Source organism: Onychostruthus taczanowskii, unplaced genomic scaffold (genome assembly GCF_017590055.1).
Source record: "Onychostruthus taczanowskii isolate IOZ18803 unplaced genomic scaffold, ASM1759005v1 scaffold37, whole genome shotgun sequence".
In the NCBI taxonomy this organism is placed as follows: Eukaryota; Metazoa; Chordata; class Aves; order Passeriformes; family Passeridae; genus Onychostruthus; species Onychostruthus taczanowskii.
Window position 1 is genome coordinate 2,527,882 of NW_024501126.1, and position 19,934 is coordinate 2,547,815.

General features: G+C 43.5%; 1 protein-coding gene across 3 annotated transcripts in view; it reads right to left on the bottom strand.

Moving 5' to 3' along the window:
- The window catches only part of UNC80 (unc-80 homolog, NALCN channel complex subunit), a 124,000-nt gene that overhangs the window by 42,616 nt on the left and 61,450 nt on the right, over positions 1–19,934 (bottom strand). For 2 of the 3 annotated variants that reach the window (XM_041411679.1, XM_041411678.1), the window contains exons 27-38: positions 17,337–17,437; positions 14,570–14,767; positions 12,398–12,505; positions 11,559–11,697; positions 6,886–7,067; positions 6,388–6,519; positions 5,682–5,868; positions 4,801–4,932; positions 4,156–4,299; positions 2,717–2,817; positions 1,140–1,226; positions 237–420 (exon numbers count right to left, since the gene is read on the bottom strand). In XM_041411679.1, the coding sequence (XP_041267613.1) occupies positions 237–420; positions 1,140–1,226; positions 2,717–2,817; positions 4,156–4,299; positions 4,801–4,932; positions 5,682–5,868; positions 6,388–6,519; positions 6,886–7,067; positions 11,559–11,697; positions 12,398–12,505; positions 14,570–14,767; positions 17,337–17,437 (1,695 nt within the window). Of the gene's footprint in view, positions 1–236; positions 421–1,139; positions 1,227–2,716; positions 2,818–4,155; positions 4,300–4,800; positions 4,933–5,681; positions 5,869–6,387; positions 6,520–6,885; positions 7,068–11,558; positions 11,698–12,397; positions 12,506–14,569; positions 14,768–17,336; positions 17,438–18,961; positions 19,166–19,934 lie in introns of all 3 variants that reach the window. The other variant, XM_041411677.1, reaches the window with a different exon arrangement.

Genomic DNA, 19,934 nt, shown 5'->3' on the forward strand with positions numbered 1-19,934 from the left:
ACTGTTCTAATTCACTTTCTCTCTGCTTCTTTTAGAGCTCTTAAAGTGGTTTTCTGAATCTCAAGAAATCAGCAGTAAATTTACTGACTGACTACTCAACTGAAGGAAAATTGCCTTAAAATATGCAGCCATTTGTGAGTGGGTTTTTTTCTGATCCTGTTCTGATGTATCTTACTTTTGGTAAAGTGGTCCATAAACTTTGAAGTGAAGGAGATTTAAAGACTTTCTTCTTATACCTGGCATTGAGGCAGTCACCAGCAGCTTCACTTCACACTGTTCCTTCTTCATGGTCTGTTTGAGATCCTTGAAGAAGAGTCCTTCAACATAACCCACCACTTCCCAAAGGAAGGTGAGAGTGGCAGAAATGGCATCCATGCCCCATTCACATGGGGTCCGTACAAAATACATGATCAATCCTACCTGCAGGTAATAAATAAGGGGAATATCAGGTTGTACACACTCTTTTAACTGTGCAGAGCATTGTATAACAGAACACAGAATATTCTGTAACACAGAATAACAGTATTGCTCTACCTTTTTTCATTTAATGATAAACTCATTAAACTTTCATCCTGAAATTTTGTATTAAAGAACAATCTGCCTGTAATATTCTTCCTTTTTCTAGAGATCATGAGGATTGGGCGCAAAATGCACTCTTGCAGTACAGCTTAAAGCACCACTGCAGATGAGGAGAAGGGAGAATGTCTGCAGTTAGAGAATTCCTATTCTTTATGCTCTGAAGTGCTGCCATGTAAACAACTCACAAACTACAGAAGGCTCCCTGGAGAAGCATATATCTTATCTGCTTCACCTCCTAACTACATTTGTCCAGTCTTGAAAGAAGTTGCTAGATCTGCTCCAAGAGGACTGTCTATCAGCAAAGCACTTTCTGAACCCAAATAAAGTAAAATAATTAAAGGTTTCTGAACTGAGGTTCAGAAATCCATGACAGGTTTAATGAAAAGAGTAAGGTTCCTTTCCTCTCCCCAGAAGGCCAGAAAGGCTAGTGGAAGCCTGGTGACTTGCACCCATAACCAGGAGCAAGTATAAGCTATATAAGAAAAACTGAGTGCATTTATTGCACACATGAAGGCAGAGCAGAGATTCTGGGCTGCACAGTGGGCCCACAAGCTACTCACCAAGTAGTTAAAGAGGATATGAGATGTCTGGGCAGGAAAGTCTCCAATGTTCAACAAAAGCTTCCTTAGCATATACATCAGCTCATCCTAGAAGAAAAGCAAAAGTTTTTTCTTCCCACCAAAAAGTGAAGAACAGATTTTTTCCCTTTTATCCTTTCTTGCTTTGTTTCTCCACATTTTTCCATAGTCCCTTTTTCAGCTTTGTCTCTCAGCACATGAAGTAAAACTATACACCTGTTACTGCTCCCAGATATTGCAAAATAAGGCCCAGGGCACTCACCCAGGCCAGTGTCTTTCCCATTTGACCTCAGTGAGGCCAGTACCTCCTGCTGCAATTTGTACTGACTGTAACACTACTGATGGTGCACTGCTGTCCCTGTGATTATCTCAGATGATCTGAGAAATCTAGTTCATCTGACCTCAACAGCTGTGGCTGTGGGGTGGGAGGAGTGGGCAGAATCTATCTTCCCTTCTTCTGGAGACTGCCTGCCTTAAATGAGGACTAAGATATTCCTCATGGTGTGAAGGGATTACAGGAGGCACAGAATCTCCTTCTTCGTCAGCTGAGAGAGACAGATGGTACCACAAATGTCTTCTATGGCCCGTATCCTCCAACCCCACAGCAGGTTTGAGCCAGTGCTGTAGGCATGGATATGCACAGGACAACCCATGCCAGTGATACACCTGCAGGGAAATACACCTGTTCTGAGTGTTCTGTACTTGTGGTCATATGAAGAGATGGTGAAACAACAGCTTGCAATGGCTCAGAGGCCTCTGAGGCTGGACAGATGGCAGCTTTCTTCTCAAAGGTGCTGAACAAACAACCTCTCTGACCAGAGATGGTGTGGATGCCCCATCCCTGGAAGTGTTTAAGGGGAGATTTAGAGGGGGTTTGAGCAGTCTGGTGCAGTAAAAGGTATCCCGGCCAGTGGTGGGGAGCTGGAAGTATGTGATATTTAAAGTTGCTTCCAGCCCAAACAATTCTGTGGAACAGACACGACCTTCTGACCTTAAATGAAAGCTTTGTGGGAGATGGCTGAGAAGTTTCAGGAACAGTAAGTCCACCAACACCTTGGCTTACTCAAGGAACAAAAGGACAGCCTTTCCTGACATTTCTCAAGTTTAATATTCATTTTAGAGTCAGTTCTTAGGTAGTGGCTTGAAAGCTGAGGCCAGTGATACTACTGATATCATACACCACATGTGCAGTTGAGAAACTGATACAGAGAGTCAGCATGCTTTTCTTCCCTAAATCCTGGAAGCAGTCTAACGAGCCACAGAGACACAATGCCACTCCATCTTTCAGAGAACCTGAGTAGAGTGGCATGAGTGAAGGCAATAGTGCCTGTGCCATGTTCACTAAACAGCTGCTCAAAGCCTGGCTTGGAGCAAAAGCTTTGCTTAGCGGTGATAAATCAGCCGTGCCTTGTTTACACCAGGGGACAAAGACTGAGTGATGACATGCTGCATTATAATAATACATTTTATTCCTCCAGTGATGTCCACGAAGTGCCTGTGCTGGCAGCTGTGCTCCCCTGCTCTAAGTCCTGTCACCTGCTGGGGAGGGCAGAGGGTACCTGTCGATTGCTGATGGTGAGCTTCTCGAGGAAGTGGCGCAGAACTGTGGAGGGGTCTTCAATCAAGCAGTTCCACAGAACCTGCTGAGCAACAGCACTTACTGTGAGAGAGAAAGGAAACCAGGTCAGAACCACCTCTTGGAAAAGCCATGAACTGGTATATTTAAAAAAAAACCTTCCTAGTCTTCTTCCTTCCTCTGTCATATTTTATACTGAACACCCAAGACACCATTTGATGCACTGGAATTCCTGGTAACCACTGAAGTGATCCCAGTAATAATAAAAATAATAATAATAATAATCAAATAATAATATTTGAACCTTCCCTAACTACTGGTGATATGGCATGAAGCACTTCACAACTGCTAAGGAATGATAAAGAAATAACTGGTTGGATTCTTAACTCCAGATGGACAAAATCCAGCAACTGAGAGATATAAATGCATGTACTTGTTTTGTTCATGCACGCAAGTTCAATTTCGTGGTGATTCATAGAATGATTTGATCTGGTGTTGGTGAACAGTATTAGATAGTCAGCAGGGAATTGTTTTGATGATCAACTCCCTGAAGTGCAACTAATTGCAATTCTCTGAAGGTCAACAACAACATAGAATTATTCATTATTTTGTTTTCCTGATCACAAAATCACACATACATTGTTTAGAGGGCTGGCTACATACAGCTAAAACTGAATACTAAATGTAACAGGAAGTTAAATACACAACTTGCTGACATCATAAGCGAGAGATGAAGGAAGCAGAACAGCCCACCATGTATTAACACTTTCAATAAAACAAATACAAGGAAATGTACTATTAATTTACAAAGACATCATAGACCGTGACCAAAATATTCAGGTTGTGTATAGGTGGCTTTCTGCTCATCATAGGAACACAAAAGTATGAGTGGGAATAGATCTCCAGAGTGTTCAGTCCAAGCTGCTTGGAGCGGGGCTGTCACTTACACTAGCTATGTTAACCATGGCTATGACTAGTCAGGGTTTGATAACCCCTGTGCACAGAGAATCTACAGAAATTATGCTCCTGGTGATTAACTTCCTTCACCATTTCTAATCCGAACTTCCCAAGCTGTAAACTCTAAGTCAGTGTTCTTCTAACTCTCTGTTTCCTTCGAATCACTCCAAACAAGCCCAGCTCCTACGATTCCTCCTCAAAGAACACTTGTGTTAGGCCTCTTACTGTCCTTGTATCCCCTCAGTAGATTTTTTTCAGCTTCTCAATATTTCTTTTAAATTAGGGGCTTTTTTAGGATCCTGAAAGGGCAAAATCCCCTCAATCCCAAATACAAATTATGTAGAAAATAAAAAGGAAAAACCCTACAAAGACACATTTCTATTGCACATGTGCATTCAAACAGTTTTGAAACTGGTTCTGCCATCCTTAAGCAGCAATCCCGTGAAGTTTAATCGAGGTCAGTACCAGCTACTCCATCCTCCCGCACTTCTCCATCTTCCATCAGGTGGACAATGGGGAGCACTGCTGCACAAATACAAGCTGGAAACACAGCCTGGGGTGGCTGGGGCACGTGGTGGTTTGGAGTGTGCTCCGTTGTGTGTTCTTCATCTGGAGCAGTGAGAGGAAGAGGAATTAGAGAATACTGTTCTACTATCCTGGCAGGTTAGATAAACATTTATGTTAGTGGCTCTATACGCAGAACAAAGATCAGAACACCACTCACTGTGCAAACATGACAGGTTTGCTGCTATCTCCAAGTAGAAATGGAGCCTCCAGCCAATTTCTTGATCAAGAATTTTCACTATAAATATGTAATTTTTCAAATTACATTTCTTTTCTTGTAGGCAACACAATTAGTTTTGCTAAAATCTCCTTTTTTCAGCTAGAGTGCTCCCTGTAGCACTATTCTCCAAGCAGAATATGAGAGGCAAGAGAAAGTACTGTGACAGCAGGGGTGAATAAAATAATGAAGGGCAGTAACTATTATAAAGGAGCTGAAGCTTGGGAATGTATTTGGCAAAAGGGAACACCAGAGCTTTATGGGTGAATAGGAAAGGCTTCCAGTGAATGAAATCCTAGGAGGGAATGCTCCAAAGTGAAGTCACCCACCTTCTGCACTGACTGCTGAGCGCACTGACCACACAGAGCCACGGCGGAAAGAATAATTCCTGTGGGAGGTGCTGGAGGTGCAGGATGGGCTCACAGAGAGGCGGCGGGAGGCCAGGTTGGCAACTTCTTCTACTGACAAAGAGAATAGGAAATGTCAATCCAGGTCCAGGCAGCAGACTTCAAGGAAGTTTTTGAAGGACAGCAATTGCAACCCAATCAGAATGCTGAGAAGTCAAGTCAGGTAATTGTAGATTTTCCAGTGTATGCTTAGATCTCACCAATGCTGTACTCACCTAATGGCACATACCTTGGAATGCCTTTAATGAAGTCTTTGTGCTCTGTTAGCCTGGGCCAGTAAAACTCCTCACCCACAGACTAAGCTTATTGTGACTCCTGTCACGTAATCTGTGTTGTCTCAAAGTTTGGTGCTGAGCTTGATCTTGTCACCTGGGCTCCCCCAGTAATCACCACAAAGGTAGAAAACCCCAGGGGCAATTGAGTATATCCTAAGTTCTGTTTCTTAAGACATATACAGCCAAAGAGCAATTCCTCCCACCCTTTAATTATTAAAGAGTTAGAAGTTAGGAAAGATGGATTTCATTCCTAGTGTTGCATAGTCTCTTGTTAAATCCTGCAAGAAACTGGGAGCTCTGGGACGTTAAATGCTGGCAAGCTCCACTGAAGTTGGGGCAGATGGGGTCAGTGTCTTTATCACCCAGTAAGAACTCAATATATCTGAGGTTTTGTCCCTTTTTTGGTACTAATTTTCAAATACACTTTTTCTCAATGACTTGTACTCTTCAACAAATGGATGTGGTTGGGACCTTCCTAACACTAAAAATCAATTTTCCAGGAATGCAGTTCCTGGTCCCAGAGCACACCTTCTTCTTCCTGCTCAGAGCTTGGCGTACAGGATGGCTCGTAGCAGGCCTCCTGAGTGATGGGAATGGCAGTGATAAGGCTGGCTTCCCGGCCCAGGCGCTTCTTCTCTTCCTCCTGCTGCAGGTTCTTCAGGATGTGCTCTGCTCGCTGGTGGGAACGTGACACAGCTCGGGCAGAAAAGGACTTCTGTTGGGAGGAAGAGCAGAAACACAGCCTGAAGCTGTTAGATAAGATGCACGCAGATTTTCTGACAAAGGCTTTGTCTCACTGACGTTCAGCAGCTCAGTTTCTAAATATAAATCAGACTAGTGCCCGCTGAACAGAGATTCACCAGGAGAATTACTGGCAAAAAACCTGCAATAAGCTTTGGTGCAAACTCCTCCCAGGAGACACCACATGAACCAGTGCAGACTAAACTGTCTCTCATGAAGTTCCATTGAAAAAAATCTTCTCTTGGAGAGAGAGCAGCTGTGTGCTCCTAAGATCTAGGTCAGTGTCTCTCACAGCGATATGAGGTGCAGTGCAGTACCTCAGTGAACAAACAGAAAAGCTTGATGCCCATGTAGAAAACTCTGTGTCCTACACAGAATATACTACATTTTTTCCCAGCTGGTTAACCCAGAGGTGAATTCACATACTTTGGCTTAATTTACCACCCACCTCTACAGAGAAGAAGCAGTGCTTACTCTCAGGATGCCTGCTTACCGACTGATCTTCATTTATAGGATCCTGCACACTCCCACTGCACTGAGGGACCCAAGGAGGGTCAAACATTGGCACAGATGGCATCCCCAGCACAGGAGAAGGCAAAGTGAAGTTTATACTTGGAGGAGGAATCTAAACAAAACCACGAAAGACATTTTGTTACAGTGAACTATTATTGTCAGTATTGTTAATTGAACACGAGCACAAGTACCCAAGATATAAATTAATTCTGCCAATTTTCCCACCTCTGTATCTCAGTGGACTGTAGCACCATGCATGGCACATATCTTCTGTCATATTTCCTGACCTGAGCCCCCATTTTATTCTTCCCATTTAATACAGGACTTCTCCATATCACTTCCCCCACTAGTGAGACTTATACAATCATTTTTTCCCCTAAACAGAGTTTCAGGAAATTTCATGGTAGTCTGTCCTCACACATCTATCCCACAAGGCAAGCTGAAAGTATCACCATTAAGCTTCACGTGTCCTATCTACCTTGAAGATCTGCTGTGCTCCCTCTTCCATCCTTGGCCACACTTGATATCTGAACCTCCAGAGTGTGTGAAATTTAAGAATGGCATTCAGTCTTTGCACTGTTTCTGGGTGATGAAATTCCGACATCAGCATGTCAGAAACAGCCTCTGGCACCTTCACAGCACACAGCAGGAACATGGCAGCTGCAGGGAGAGAACAGCTGTGTTTCTCAGTAATGTGTTTATTTGGCAAAGAAAATCTGCAGGTGTACAAACCCACACCAAAAGAAAACCCATCCTGGCTCTGTAAATAGGATCACCAATCTACCAGGCCTAGAGAAAACTGTATTGCTTCATGAAACCAAGCACAGGTGATTCTACCTTTTGGAGCCACACAGCATTACAGCTGAAGCTTGTCAATTCTTCTGGAAAACCTGCACTTTAAAACAGAGTACACCTTTGATCTTCTCAGCCATGACTTGTTTAAAATAAGAACATCTCTTAAGTAAAGGGACTAAATGAGTTTGGCTTTCAAAGGTTCCACTTCCAAGTGATTTCTGTGCTGATTAATCAAGGCTGATTTAACACAAACTCTGCCTTTAGCAGAAGCTCTGGAACAGGAGACACAGCCCCAGTAGAAGTCACCTGCAAATTTTCATGGGTAAAACCAGTTATTAGTTAAGTGGGCTCCATGCAATGATCCCAGTCTGTCTCCAAGGGAAAACAGAGCAAGACAAAGGACCATGCAAAACTGCATGATGGTAGCTGAGGCAGGATACTCCCCCTACCACAGAAAAGTTTATCTGGCCTGTCCACCACTGGTGCACAGCTCTGGACATCCTTCCCCCCTCCACGAAGAACTGAGGTGACTCAGGCCAGACAGAGTTCAAGCAGTGAGTTATCCCTGGTGCCAGGAGTGGAACTCCAGATAAACAACTGAGTGTAAAACCAGATATGAGGAAATAAGCTACAAATTCCTGACTGAGAGACAGTTTTAAAATCCATAAAAGCTACATGAATTTCTACAGAGACAGAAGTCTCCTACACACTCCCTGAAACGTACAGGGGATCTTCTCCTGCAAGGTCAGATGTGACTCCACAGATGCTTTCCCTGGGAACTGAGAGGAGAGATTTTATGTGCACCCCATCATCAGTTAGGTGGTAAGTACATTGGATTTTAAGCTGTACTGTTTCTTTGCTAGCTGTAACATAGGTACCTCTATTGTGCACTGTATGTTCTCTACTAGTTTTATTCCTGTGTAGCAAATAGTCTGTTTAAAATACTATGTCTGTTTATTTTGTGTCTGTTAAATAAATAAGTTATTCCATAATGGACCAAACCAGCCATTATTAAAGAACTTGGCAGTGAGGGTGGGTTTTGGGGTGCTGGCCACCCCAACAAAGCCAGTGTCTGCTGCCAGAGGCCTGGGCAAAAGGCAGGGATTTATCTAAGCTCCCATCTCTATTTGTAACAGCTGCTTCAACGGATCTTATTTGAATATAAAAGATATTAAAGTACAGACTGATGGAGGTCAGTGAATGCAGATGGTATCTGAGGGACACTGCAGGAGGCAGAAGCAGAGGGATTCCTGTGGCTGTGGGAGTTCAGTGTGGGAGTTCAGTGTCAGAGAATCCAGGGTTCCCTTGAGCAGTGCTCACTGCAGAGCACTGAAGACAATTTCTCTAGATTTGGTGGCTGTTCCTCCACAGCAGCAAGAAGACATTTGCCAGTGTTTTCTTCAATGTTTATTCAGAGGTGCAGGCCCCAGAGCAGTGTTTATGGGAGACAGCATGACCTCTGCAGGACAAGGCTGCTCTCTGACTGCCTGGGCTCCTGGTGCTGCTCAAAATCTCTGGGGACCTTCAGAGAGTTCCTTCTGCCCTCTGATCTTCCCAAACTCTAACAAGTCTTAGCAGGACAGATGTAAAAGGGTCAGCTCATTCTGAAGCAACCAAGAGAAACAGAGGAGCCTTGGGAGAGGTCAGCAGATGGTGCTGTAGAACATGAACAAGGCATTCTTCTTTTCTTTTTATCCAGTTTCTGTATAGCAGCACTGGGGGTTTTCAGGGTTTGACCTTGATGAATGCAATATATGCTTGGCCTGTATTCACCTGCTTCTAAAAGAAGCTACTAGAGACCCTCAAATGGATTTTAATCCTCCCTTCAGGAAAGGGGGGAGAAGGAAGATGTATTTCAGAGGCTGCTTTGGAGTAGCAGCCAGCTAGCAATCCTCAGGAAGAGCAGCAAAGCTTCATCCCATTCCCTGTGGCCCATGCAAATTTTTTTTTTTTAGAATCATAGAATCATTAAGGTTGAAAAGGACCTCTAAGATCATAGAATTAAAAAAAGTATCCAAAATTATTGGATACTTTCCCTCAGAAAAGGACTTGAAGAAGGAAAAGGAGTACTCCATCAGGCAGATTATTTCTCTTTATTTTGCTCCTCTCTCTTCCTGTCTACACGTTTGACCAGGGAAAGGCAAAGGTTGAAGGAGGAGCACAGAAGGACCTGAGAAATGAAGTGTTCTGTGCACTGGTGGAGTAGATGGAAGTGAGAGAAACCTGAAGAACATGAGAAAGAGAGGGGAGGGGGTGACAAACCATGTATTTCAGGGCAGAATTAATTGTTATCTGTGGAAAATAAAGGCCTGGTGTACTGGATTGAAATGTGATGGCAGGGGGAGTGATGGCTGAGGAGCATTTCAAAGCTCTTGCATTGTTAACAGCTTTTGATAAAAATATCTGTAACCTAATCTTCAGTGAGAGAACACCTCTGACTGCCCCCCATAGGTATGCAGGTCTGAAGGGAGGAAATCTTTCAGCCAGTTTCTTCTATGATGGGGGAGGAGAAAGGTAGAATTTGAAAGCTGTGGGAGATTGGTTTACATACAAATTTAATTCATTTACGCTTTATTTAAGGAAACGCTGTATTGCACATGAGGGATGGTCACAGTTTCTGAGGCTGAGGCTCATGATTTCTGCTCATCTCACGTTAGCACACAGTGACCAGGAGTGTTTGGACAGGACACTAAGTCTAGAGAGGACCTCCCAAGTCACATCATGAAATTGCTTTCACAAGCTCAAACCAAAGGGCTTTTGCTTTCTTTCCTGGTGGTTAGAAATCTGTTCTCCACATGAAAGAAGTCATAAAATTACTCATCTTCACTCTCTTCTAACAAATTAGTCCTAAATATTTAATAAATAATATTTATTTCAATAATAATTAAATAACCCTCTCTTTGTCTGGTCTCCTGTCATTACGAAGAGTAAAGATATCCCCTCTCAGTCTTCACCTGACTCCATTAAATAAATATCCTATATATCATATAGGCTCCTCATTCTTCCTGCTGCCCTAACAGCATCTGTTACACATGAATATCTCCCTTCAGTGACCAAAATTGTGCATTTAAAGTGCCGTGTTCTAGGTAAATGTACATCGTGCTTTACAGCAGCATTAATACTTTCAATTTTTAAGGAAATACTTCTGACACGTCCTGACTGTTTATTTTTTCACGGCTGGTCATTAGGTCAGTCATCTTTTGGCCAAGGGATAAACTCTGAACCTAGATAATTTCCATGGGAGAACATCCGAGCCCACAGCAGAGAAATTCTTATTACTACTTCGCAATATGTATGATTTTATATTTTATTGTAATAAATTTCATCCCACGTGCAGAATTTCAAAGCACTGCTTGTACAGGTAAATGATGTTCTAATCATCTGTCTTAAAGATGCCTCTCAACTATGTGTCATCAGCAATCATCTGTACACTTTAAAACTAAGTGGAAATGGAAAATTTAGATAGTACCATATAATAACAGTACTTAATGAGCAATTCTGCTGTCTCCAAGCAACATGAGAATTTTCCTTACAGCCTGACAGGAGCTATGACAGTTTCACTCTCATTCCCTGTGTCAGTTTTTGTATGAGCTCTCAACTGGTACTGATACCTCAGGTTTTAGTTTTTATATTTTTCAGATTCTGTGCTGCTTTAGTGTGTACTTCTGAGCTTCATATTAGGGCATGGTGAGCTCTGTGCACAGAGTAGGGAGACAAAACAATTCCTTTTCTAGCTGGGGACCAAGGACAAAGATCCAAATCTCAGGCCCAAGAGTATAAACAACATGGACTGAAGAGAGAAAAACAAGGGTGGGACTTCATGGGCTAAAGCTGTAACTGGACAATTAACTCCAATATGCAAATGGACCAGAACTACAAAAGTGAGAGATCCTGTGACTGGGCACCCATTTTTGTGACCATCTTAAATGTTGCCCTGGCTGGGCTCTTGTGCTGCCCAAGGTGGATCCATTGAGGCCTTTTAATAAATCCCTGCTTTGTTCTTTAACTCTGTCTGGCCTCTGCTCTAGGTCAGCCTTCACAGAGCATCAGTACTAACATTTCCATCAGGCAACACACAGAATGCTTCAGTAGACTCTGGACAGGCTGAATCACAATGTTTCCTCTGCCTACCAACCCAAGTGAATACAGATACTAATTTTGATATTCTTCAAACACCCACCACATCCAGGGCCTCAGAGAGAGTGCCCTGCTCATCCTTCTGACCACCTCTTTTCCACGGAGCACACGAAGATCTATGAAAACCTTGGTGGCATTCAGATTCCTCCACTACAAAACTGCCAAGCCCTGTGAGTCGTGCAGCCACAGCAGCCATCCTGAGTGGTGTGGCTGTCTCACCTGCTGCCCCAGCCATGTGCTCATCCACGCTGAGCAGGAGCTCCCACGCTGCTGGCTGGATGTCCCCGTACATCTCCTCGGTGAGGATGGGAGCCGCCTTGATCAGCAGTGACAGAGGGGCAGGGGACAGGCTCATCACCTGCAACAAACCAAGCCATGCCTTAGGGCTGAGCCAACTGTCCACAGGGAAGAACACACCCAGTGATTTTACCCTGGTTTTGGTCTGCAAATTACCCACCAATAACGTCTAGGCTCATCCATTTCAGAAAATGCTCCATAGAGGGACGTGGCCTTCAGCCTATACTAAAAGGGCAGTGTTTCCCAGCTACAGTCTTTTGCCTGTCCCTCACATCACCAAAACACCAAGAAAGAGGACAGAAGGAAAGCCAAACTTTCCCAAAGTGCTGCACAACCAGCAATACAGGTCCATTAGACTCTCACTAAGAACAGGCTTATGAAGAGGCTGTTGCTTCTTCAGGGAACTTTGAACAAGTAAGAAGAAAGAAAACAAATACTGTAAAGTGACAGGCTGCAGTTAAACATAGCTGTGAATTCTTTGGTTTTCTGTATCCTCAGCTCTGGTGCATTTGGCACTATGGAGAGCCAGAGACTGTGATTTAATGGAGGTAAATGTTTAAAGGATTCTTTGACCATGCTTCCTTAAGAGGTTTAAATTTACTATTACTCAGATTGGGAAAAGATGCAGGGCTGAACTGATTGATATTCAGGAACAGCTCTTGACATGAGCTTGGAGATCCATCTATATTTTCCCTCTTGCTGCATTTTAACCTGGCACCTATATATCTGCCTCCCTAACTAGCATATGGCCTAATCAGTACCTGATTCCTGATGTATTTTAGCATTCCAGAGTCCTTCTTCCCTTCCAAGTTGATATCGATCACTCTCTTTTTAAGAGAAGGAGTTCTCAAGCATGACTTGTCTGAGCACTGGAAGGAAATACAAAGAAAGTGGAGTTCACTTTTATACTTCTCAAAATGTGGAAAAGGAGATTAGTTACAAGAGGAATTTCCATTTACTAGAAACCATCTGGTACCAGAGCTGTAGCACAAAGCCTTCTTCTTTGCTGGCAACAGGCCTAGTATCAGTGAGACAACACATTTCATCCAGTTTTATTCTATTTTTAACAGTGCTTTTCCCAATAAAATCTTAAGGCAGAAGACAGTAAACCAAATGAACAATGTGAATGTTCTCTGTGTAATCTTCACTGGTGGCACACCCATGTATTTAGTTAAGAAGGTTAGAGGCAAAAAGTCTACAGCTTCCCTCTAAAAAATTGCCAGTGGAAGTGTTCAGTGTACAGAATGATTCCTCTCACAGAATCATAGAACTACTGGTGTGGAAAAAGACCTCTAAAATTATTGAGTCAAACCAGTAGTCTAATGCTGCCAAGTCCGCCACTAAATCATGTCCCCAAGTGCCACATCCTTACTTTTTTTAAAGTCCTCCAGGGACGGTGACTCCACTGCCTCACTGGGAGCCTGTGCCAGGGCTGGACAAACCATTCACAGAAGAAGTTTTTTGCTAATATTCAATCGAAACCTCCTGGTGCAACTGAAATGGCCCTGAGGCCATTTCCTCTCAGTTTTGTCCCTTGTTTCCTTGGAGCAAAGCTCAGCATCCACCTGGCTGCACCCTCCTGTCAGAGAGTGTGGAGACTGAGAAAGTCCCCTTGAGCCTCCTTTTCTCCAGGCTGAGCTCCCACAAGTCCCTCAGGTACTCCTGGTGCTCCAGCCCCTTCCTCATCTCTGTTCCCTTCTCTGGACACACTTCCATGTCCTTCTTGGACTATGAAAACAGCAAAGATTGTCAACTGCTCTCTGGAAGTGAGGTCTGTGCAAACACCCTGCACGTGTTTGTAGGAGACCTCGCTGCCTCTCAAATTCTTTATTCCTGCTGTTCCTTAAGTGCTTTGATGGTTTGATGTATGATGAAATGCATATCTCTGTCTTGCAATTCAAAGCTGGAGATTAAACAAGTCACAGAAATGCACAGTTCTTTTGCTACCTTTCATGAAACATACCAGCTGCTCACCTCTTGCCTGCCTTCTGCAGAGGAAATGACTGCCTCTCTTTCTAAACAACTCGTGCTTTTCTGTGCTAGAGGAAAAATGTGGGGTTTACAGTTTTCAGGAAAGCAGAAACATTAACTTCTGTTTCACCTGCTCTGTGCTTTCTTCCATGAAAACTTCCCTCAATTTTCTAACTTGACAAGAAACAAACAATCTCCAGGGTTGATTAAGAAACATAATGAATTTTTCCCCTTCATATGCCACTGCCAACCTCTTTAGCCAGCTGAAAGCTCCACGACAGTTTCATGAACACTTTTGTTTTCAGTGTTACTGCAAAGCAGTTTAATAGCTCTGTCATTATAATTATTCAGGAAAACTGTAGTGTGACTGCTGTGGTTTAACTGTTGACACAATTCAGTTGCTGCCTGGGTGGGCACTTTGCTGAAAGCAGAAATATATTTCCACTGAAGTTAAAAGTACACTTTTACACATAAAAAGGCAGAAAGTTTTTTGAATAGCCTGCTGAAATGGTCATTAAAAGGAGACAAACATTAAAGACTAATGTATACAATTCTTGGAACAGCTGAGAGCTCAGACCTAAAAGAAAGAAACTACATAAGATTTTCACAAGAATGTCAAGAGTGATTCTTACTAACAGACAAGAAAAAACATGAACAAAGAGAGACAGAATCCACAGGGTGATAAGTAGAGGCCACAAAATAGCATTAAACTTGAAGTCAGATTGTAAGCTTTTTAAATGACCTTATCAGCAACTTAAAATTCATCCCAGTCAATACAGCTTACATTCCTTACATAATGCTGAATGTCTTAATTGCTGGGAGTTTTTACAGCAAAGCCAAGCTTAGGAAAATCTATTCATTTTGTCATGAAAGAACTGTATGAGTACATCACGCAATTTTCAAAGGCAATCATGACGTGTCTGGACAAACCCTAAAACATTCTGCTTCTTCCATTTACTCACTTCCTTTTGCTTTTTGCCTCTTGCCACGTTGTTTAAAGTGCTGTTTTCTCTCAGGGAGTCCACAGTGTCTCCATAGAGCAGTTTGATGGCCCGGACAAGGCGAGCGCAGGAGCGGCTGTGGTGGAGGTAGCAGTGGGGGTGACAGTAGTCAATGTGCGTGCATATGAAACTTTGCTGGTTGCACAACAGGATCATGACCTGGGAATTAAAGCATAAATAGTTACCTACAGAAAATGGAGCTACACAGGCAGGGATTGGGACAGTCAAGCCAGATTTTCCTCAGCCTAGCTAGGGAGGTGTGAAGCTCAACACAGGTTTAAAAAGGTATTTGCCTGTGTAGGTCTTCATACTGACAAGAGGTTTGCAGACTAGCTGGGCATGGCTAAAGGCACGTTAGTGCTAACAAAGAAAAGAAACACAGCTGCTATGGATGTGTATATTCAGCTGGTGGCAAAATTAAGGCTGAGGAAAACAGCATCCTCTCAGTTTGCAGAAAAGCTATTGTATCACCACTCTGAGATGAGAGCTTGGACTGGAAACCATCAACTCGCCAGTTGTTATTAAAGCTGCAAACCCACCTGCTTGGGGGTTAGTTTCCTCCAAGGGGGTGCAAAGGGAAATATCTCAGTATGCTCTCCAGTAGAAATAAGCTGTGCCAGTTGCTGTGCATGTCATTGGGCAGACCCATCCAGCCCAGCTCTATGGTAGCTGGCTCCGTTGCTATTTCTACTTGTGTTACCATATGACAGCAAGGGGCAGTAAAACTTACCTAGAAATCAGGTAAATATTTTGGAATTTAGCTATTCTGAGCTCTGCTTTGCTGCAGAAACGCTGTTATTAGTCCCTAAGCTACTTAATTAAAAGATAGCCCTGGCAAGTCTACACTTGAGTGACCGCTCTCTGGTGTAACTCAGATGGTTTCTTGCCAGAGGAGCAAAGCTCAGCTCAGCAGTTCTTTGTACATTGATCTTCATGTTATACACAAACCCAGCCTCTTATTAGCACTGATAAAAACACACAGGCATCTCCAAGCCATTCACACTGTAGGTTTTAAGAAGCCTTTATGAATCTTTGTCTTCCCCCAGTCCAGTGCAGAAACACCCAGAACTATCAGAAGGAAGCTATCCCAATTTTCCATCCACTGTGTCTATGTCTGTGCAGCTGCAGTCTGCTGGCTCTCTCTCCAGGCTGCCACATCATTCTCAACCTTAAAATACTGAAGCTTCTAAAAATGACAGGATCTTAATCTAACACAAATCTGTGTAATGTTTGTGGAACTCCCGCATTTGCCTCCTTGTTCTGACCTCCTATCATTTTGGGCTCAATAAAGAATAACTCAATATTTGTATCAATGTGCAAATTGTATAGCAGCACTGTAGAGCTTCTACCAGCTTCTGGGCCACTCTTATAAATTGCTGTAATGTACACTGACACAGAGTGAGGACACCAGGCTTCCTGGTAAAGGAAATGTTGGTGCCTTCATAGCAGCAATTGGAACCAGTGATCCTTTGGAGCTGTTTGCTTGTGGCAACTAAATAAAGCAGGATTTTTGTTTTGCCTGTAACTTTAGTGACCATCTACCCACACCTTCTTTCTAACAATGGAAAAAAATAGCATTGTCATGTAATATTGGTACTTGTGTGTCATTAACTGCACCAGGCCCTTTTTCAAATTTTCCTTTCTCCTATGCAAGCTAACCACATGTAAAGTGAGACAAACATCTCAAGTTTCTTTCAGAATTCATGAGTTCATGCAGCCTCCCACACTGAGCAAGGGCACCATGATGTATCTTAAGCTGCTAACTAGGGAAATTCCCTTATCCACTACTGATGCAGCATCTAACATATACACATATGTCTAACACACTCACTTTAGTACACTGGAATTTCCAAATGAGGTGTAACCATTACCAAGAGCATTGGAGTACTGGCAGAAAGCAGGGTAGTCCAGGGACTGAAGTACCAGATTGGAAGACATGGCATTCAAGCTCCCTGCCCTGCCAGCCTCACCTGAAAAAGACAACTATCAAGAACTGTTTCTGACATCAAAGTACTAGATTAAGTCTGTTCTTGCCCACACCCCACATATGGGGCAGCTGAGAGCAGTCTATGTGACATACCTGGGGGAAAAATGGAGATATCAAATCACTATTGACAGCTGTCTTTCCCAAGGGCAGCTCAGAAGTCGAAGGGTGTCTGTGCTCACACAGGACACCATCAATCATGGCACAGCAACGCAGACTTGCCCACCTGACTTCTGGTAAGTCTAAATCACAGGCACAGAGATTGCCCAAAGGATGCCTTAGACCCTGCATGACCAAACCACATGTGCACTGTTGTACTCCCTGTCTGCTGGACAGTGTCAAGACTACACAAGGCTCTGCTGGCTTACACGAGCAGCTTCTAAAATGCCACATCCTGGAAGCCAGGGGCCCAGCTCACACTGTAAGCCCATTTTGTTGTTCTCCCTGAAATACTCACTACTGGTCATGCTGGAGATAAGGTACTGAGCTACAGTATTTTTCAGCTGAGGCAGTATGGCTGTCCCTGCACACCTAGGAAGAAAACAAATTAAATATATGAACTAGAGAGAAGGAGATTTAATTCCATTTTAGAAATGGCAAACACACAATTTCCAAAGGTCGCAGCTTACTTACACCTGAGATCCTTTATGCTGTGTGGGAAAAGCACAAACTGTGATCTGGTGATTGCCAGACAAAGGTTTTTCTGTTGAAAATGCCACCCTTGAGAGCACTGTTTGTACTTACGTGCAGCCACGACATGTTCCGGTGATAGTTCTCCTCCAAGCCCGTGCTGCTCAGTACCTCAGGTTCAATGCTGGGCTCGCTCGCACTCCAAGGGCTCCCTTCTTCAAAAGAAAAATACCCAAAAGGTTGTTGTTTTTATTGCTCCCCATGTGCTTTAAGACTAGGGACAGCACTTGTAAGCCAGGCCAGCCTTGTGGGGACAGATGAGAGGACACAGAATATGTCACACTGGAAAGACTGCATCTGGACATCCCTCCCCAGTCCTGTGCTGGCTTGACACAAGAACTATCTGGACTTGACCCATAGGCCATCTTGTCAGTAGCAAACATTTGGCCCTCCATTTTTTTTCCCTTTAATGGAAGGGAAATGGATAATCCAAAACCATCAGAAACAAATTCTTTGCACCATTCAGATGCTGCAAATGGTTGGTTTAGTGATCTGCATTGACTGGGCTCTGTGGTTAAAAACATCAACAAAAATCCAACCAGAAGTGGCATCCAACTGGAAATGCCAACAGGAACCATCCCTGCTAATTGCCCATAGAAACTGCTAATGTCATGGGGATGAAAGGGGAAAAAAATCCTGATTCTAGCACACTAGAACACTTCAGAACTCAGCTAAGGGAGAGATTTCCCTGAGAATTTCACTGACCCCTGTGTTTCCCCTAACCACTTCCTACCCTATGGGCCTCCTATAAAACTAATACTAATGATATTAAGACTTGGCTGGAAATGACTTTTGGTTTACCCTTTTTCTCTTCTTCAAGTGAACTGTGCCTCGTCAGAGTTTACAGAACTGACAATCCCACTCTCCGTGTTCTCCTATTGAAGCATCTTTTGGGCAACATAAAAATGACCATAAACTTGGCAGGTTATTCCAGCTCCAAATGCGTCCACAGCTTTTGGTTAACACCAATAGTGAAGGGAAGCCCTTTACTTCAACTGTGATGGAGATTTCACACAGTAGGATGCACATCTTGTTTCCATAAGATAAATGTACGGACACTCATCTTTTAATTACTAAGGAAAGCAGCTGTAAACCACAAAAATAGATGTATATGCCAGTTTGTAGAAATATAGTATGCAGCAGGTGAATGTTATGTTCTGCATATAAGAATACATGTTTTACATGTCACCAGACATGCTTATGACATCATATCCAACACAGAATATGAAGTACATGCCTAAATATATATGTGTTTATATATAAATATATACACACATATAGCCAATCTGTTGCTATGGACAATAAAATATCATATATACATATCACCTCATGTATTCATGATATCCTATGGTTTAGGGGGGTGTGTGTATGTGCATATACACAGGTGCATGTGCTCCCCTGCAGACAGCAAGCGTTCAGCTGGCAGGCCAGCATTCTAAGAGCTCATGCTTTAACACAGTTCTGAACTGACAATCTGTGCGTGGAGCTGACACTGCACCCAGGATTTGTACCGTGCTCCTCCCAGGCCCTAGTCCAGGCAGTCCCTGAAGAGAGCTCTAGATTTTTCCTAGCCTGCAGAGGTGGGGATCTCTCATCATTTCTAGCTCTGCTGCAAGCACATCAAGAGTTTAAGGTCCTTCCTATTGTCCCCTCCCTTTCCACCCACTCATCTAAGTTACCTATATCAGTGACAGTGTCCCTGCTGTGGGACAGCTGCAGCTCCTCATTCTCAGACTCTGAGTCCTGCCGTGATAACTTGGTGCTCTTTAGGCTGCCGGCCCGGCGAATGCTGGAAAGGGAACCCCCCTTCTTCACCCGGAAACTGCGGGTTCCTTTAATCTGGAGCAAGCGGGAGCCTCCTATCCTGATCTTCCTGCTGGGAACTGTATTAAAAGAATAAAAGAGGACTTTTTTCCCCTTAATTTTTCCCCATTTAAAAAAAGAAAGAGATCCTGGCCCTCCCCTCCCTCCCAACCCTCTGCTGCCAGCCTGTATTGCAGCGTCTCCTGCCAAGGAATGTGGGGTCAGAGGCTCCCTCCAAAGCCAACGCCAATGCAGCTCGATCAATCAGGGAGTAAAGATGCTTCACAAAAATGTGGTCAACACCTCATATCCTGGAGATCTGGTACATCACCTCAGGCCTTGTCTGTATTTGGAATTAGCCCTTGTTCAACCACCAGCAAGTAGAGTCATCTGCGCTAACAGAAACCCAAAGCGTGGACAAGAAAATCCTACAATTCACACCAAATTGGATCAATTCCTGCCAGGAAGCAGGATCTGTCCAATGGATGTGAATTGCAGTTTTCTTTGCCAGTCCTTAGAGTTTACATTAGCGCAGCATCACCTCTTGCTATGGATAGCTGGCTGAATCCCAAGCATGAACAAGGCACTTTGGACAAACCTATTTTCCCATGGGCCTGGGCTCTGTAAACCTCACTGAGCTCTGCAGTAGGATCAATGATTTATTTATACAGCGTGTGTGACTGCAAGAGGGGAGTCTGCTCCATGAGGCTAGCACGCAAGGCTTCTTTGAAGTAAGGTTTGCATAAATCCGTGTCTCTGCATGTTACTCTTCATCATTAGAATGCTTTAGAAGAAACAGAAGCACGTAGATCTTCTCCTTCAGACAAATCAGCAGCTTTCAGGCATTAA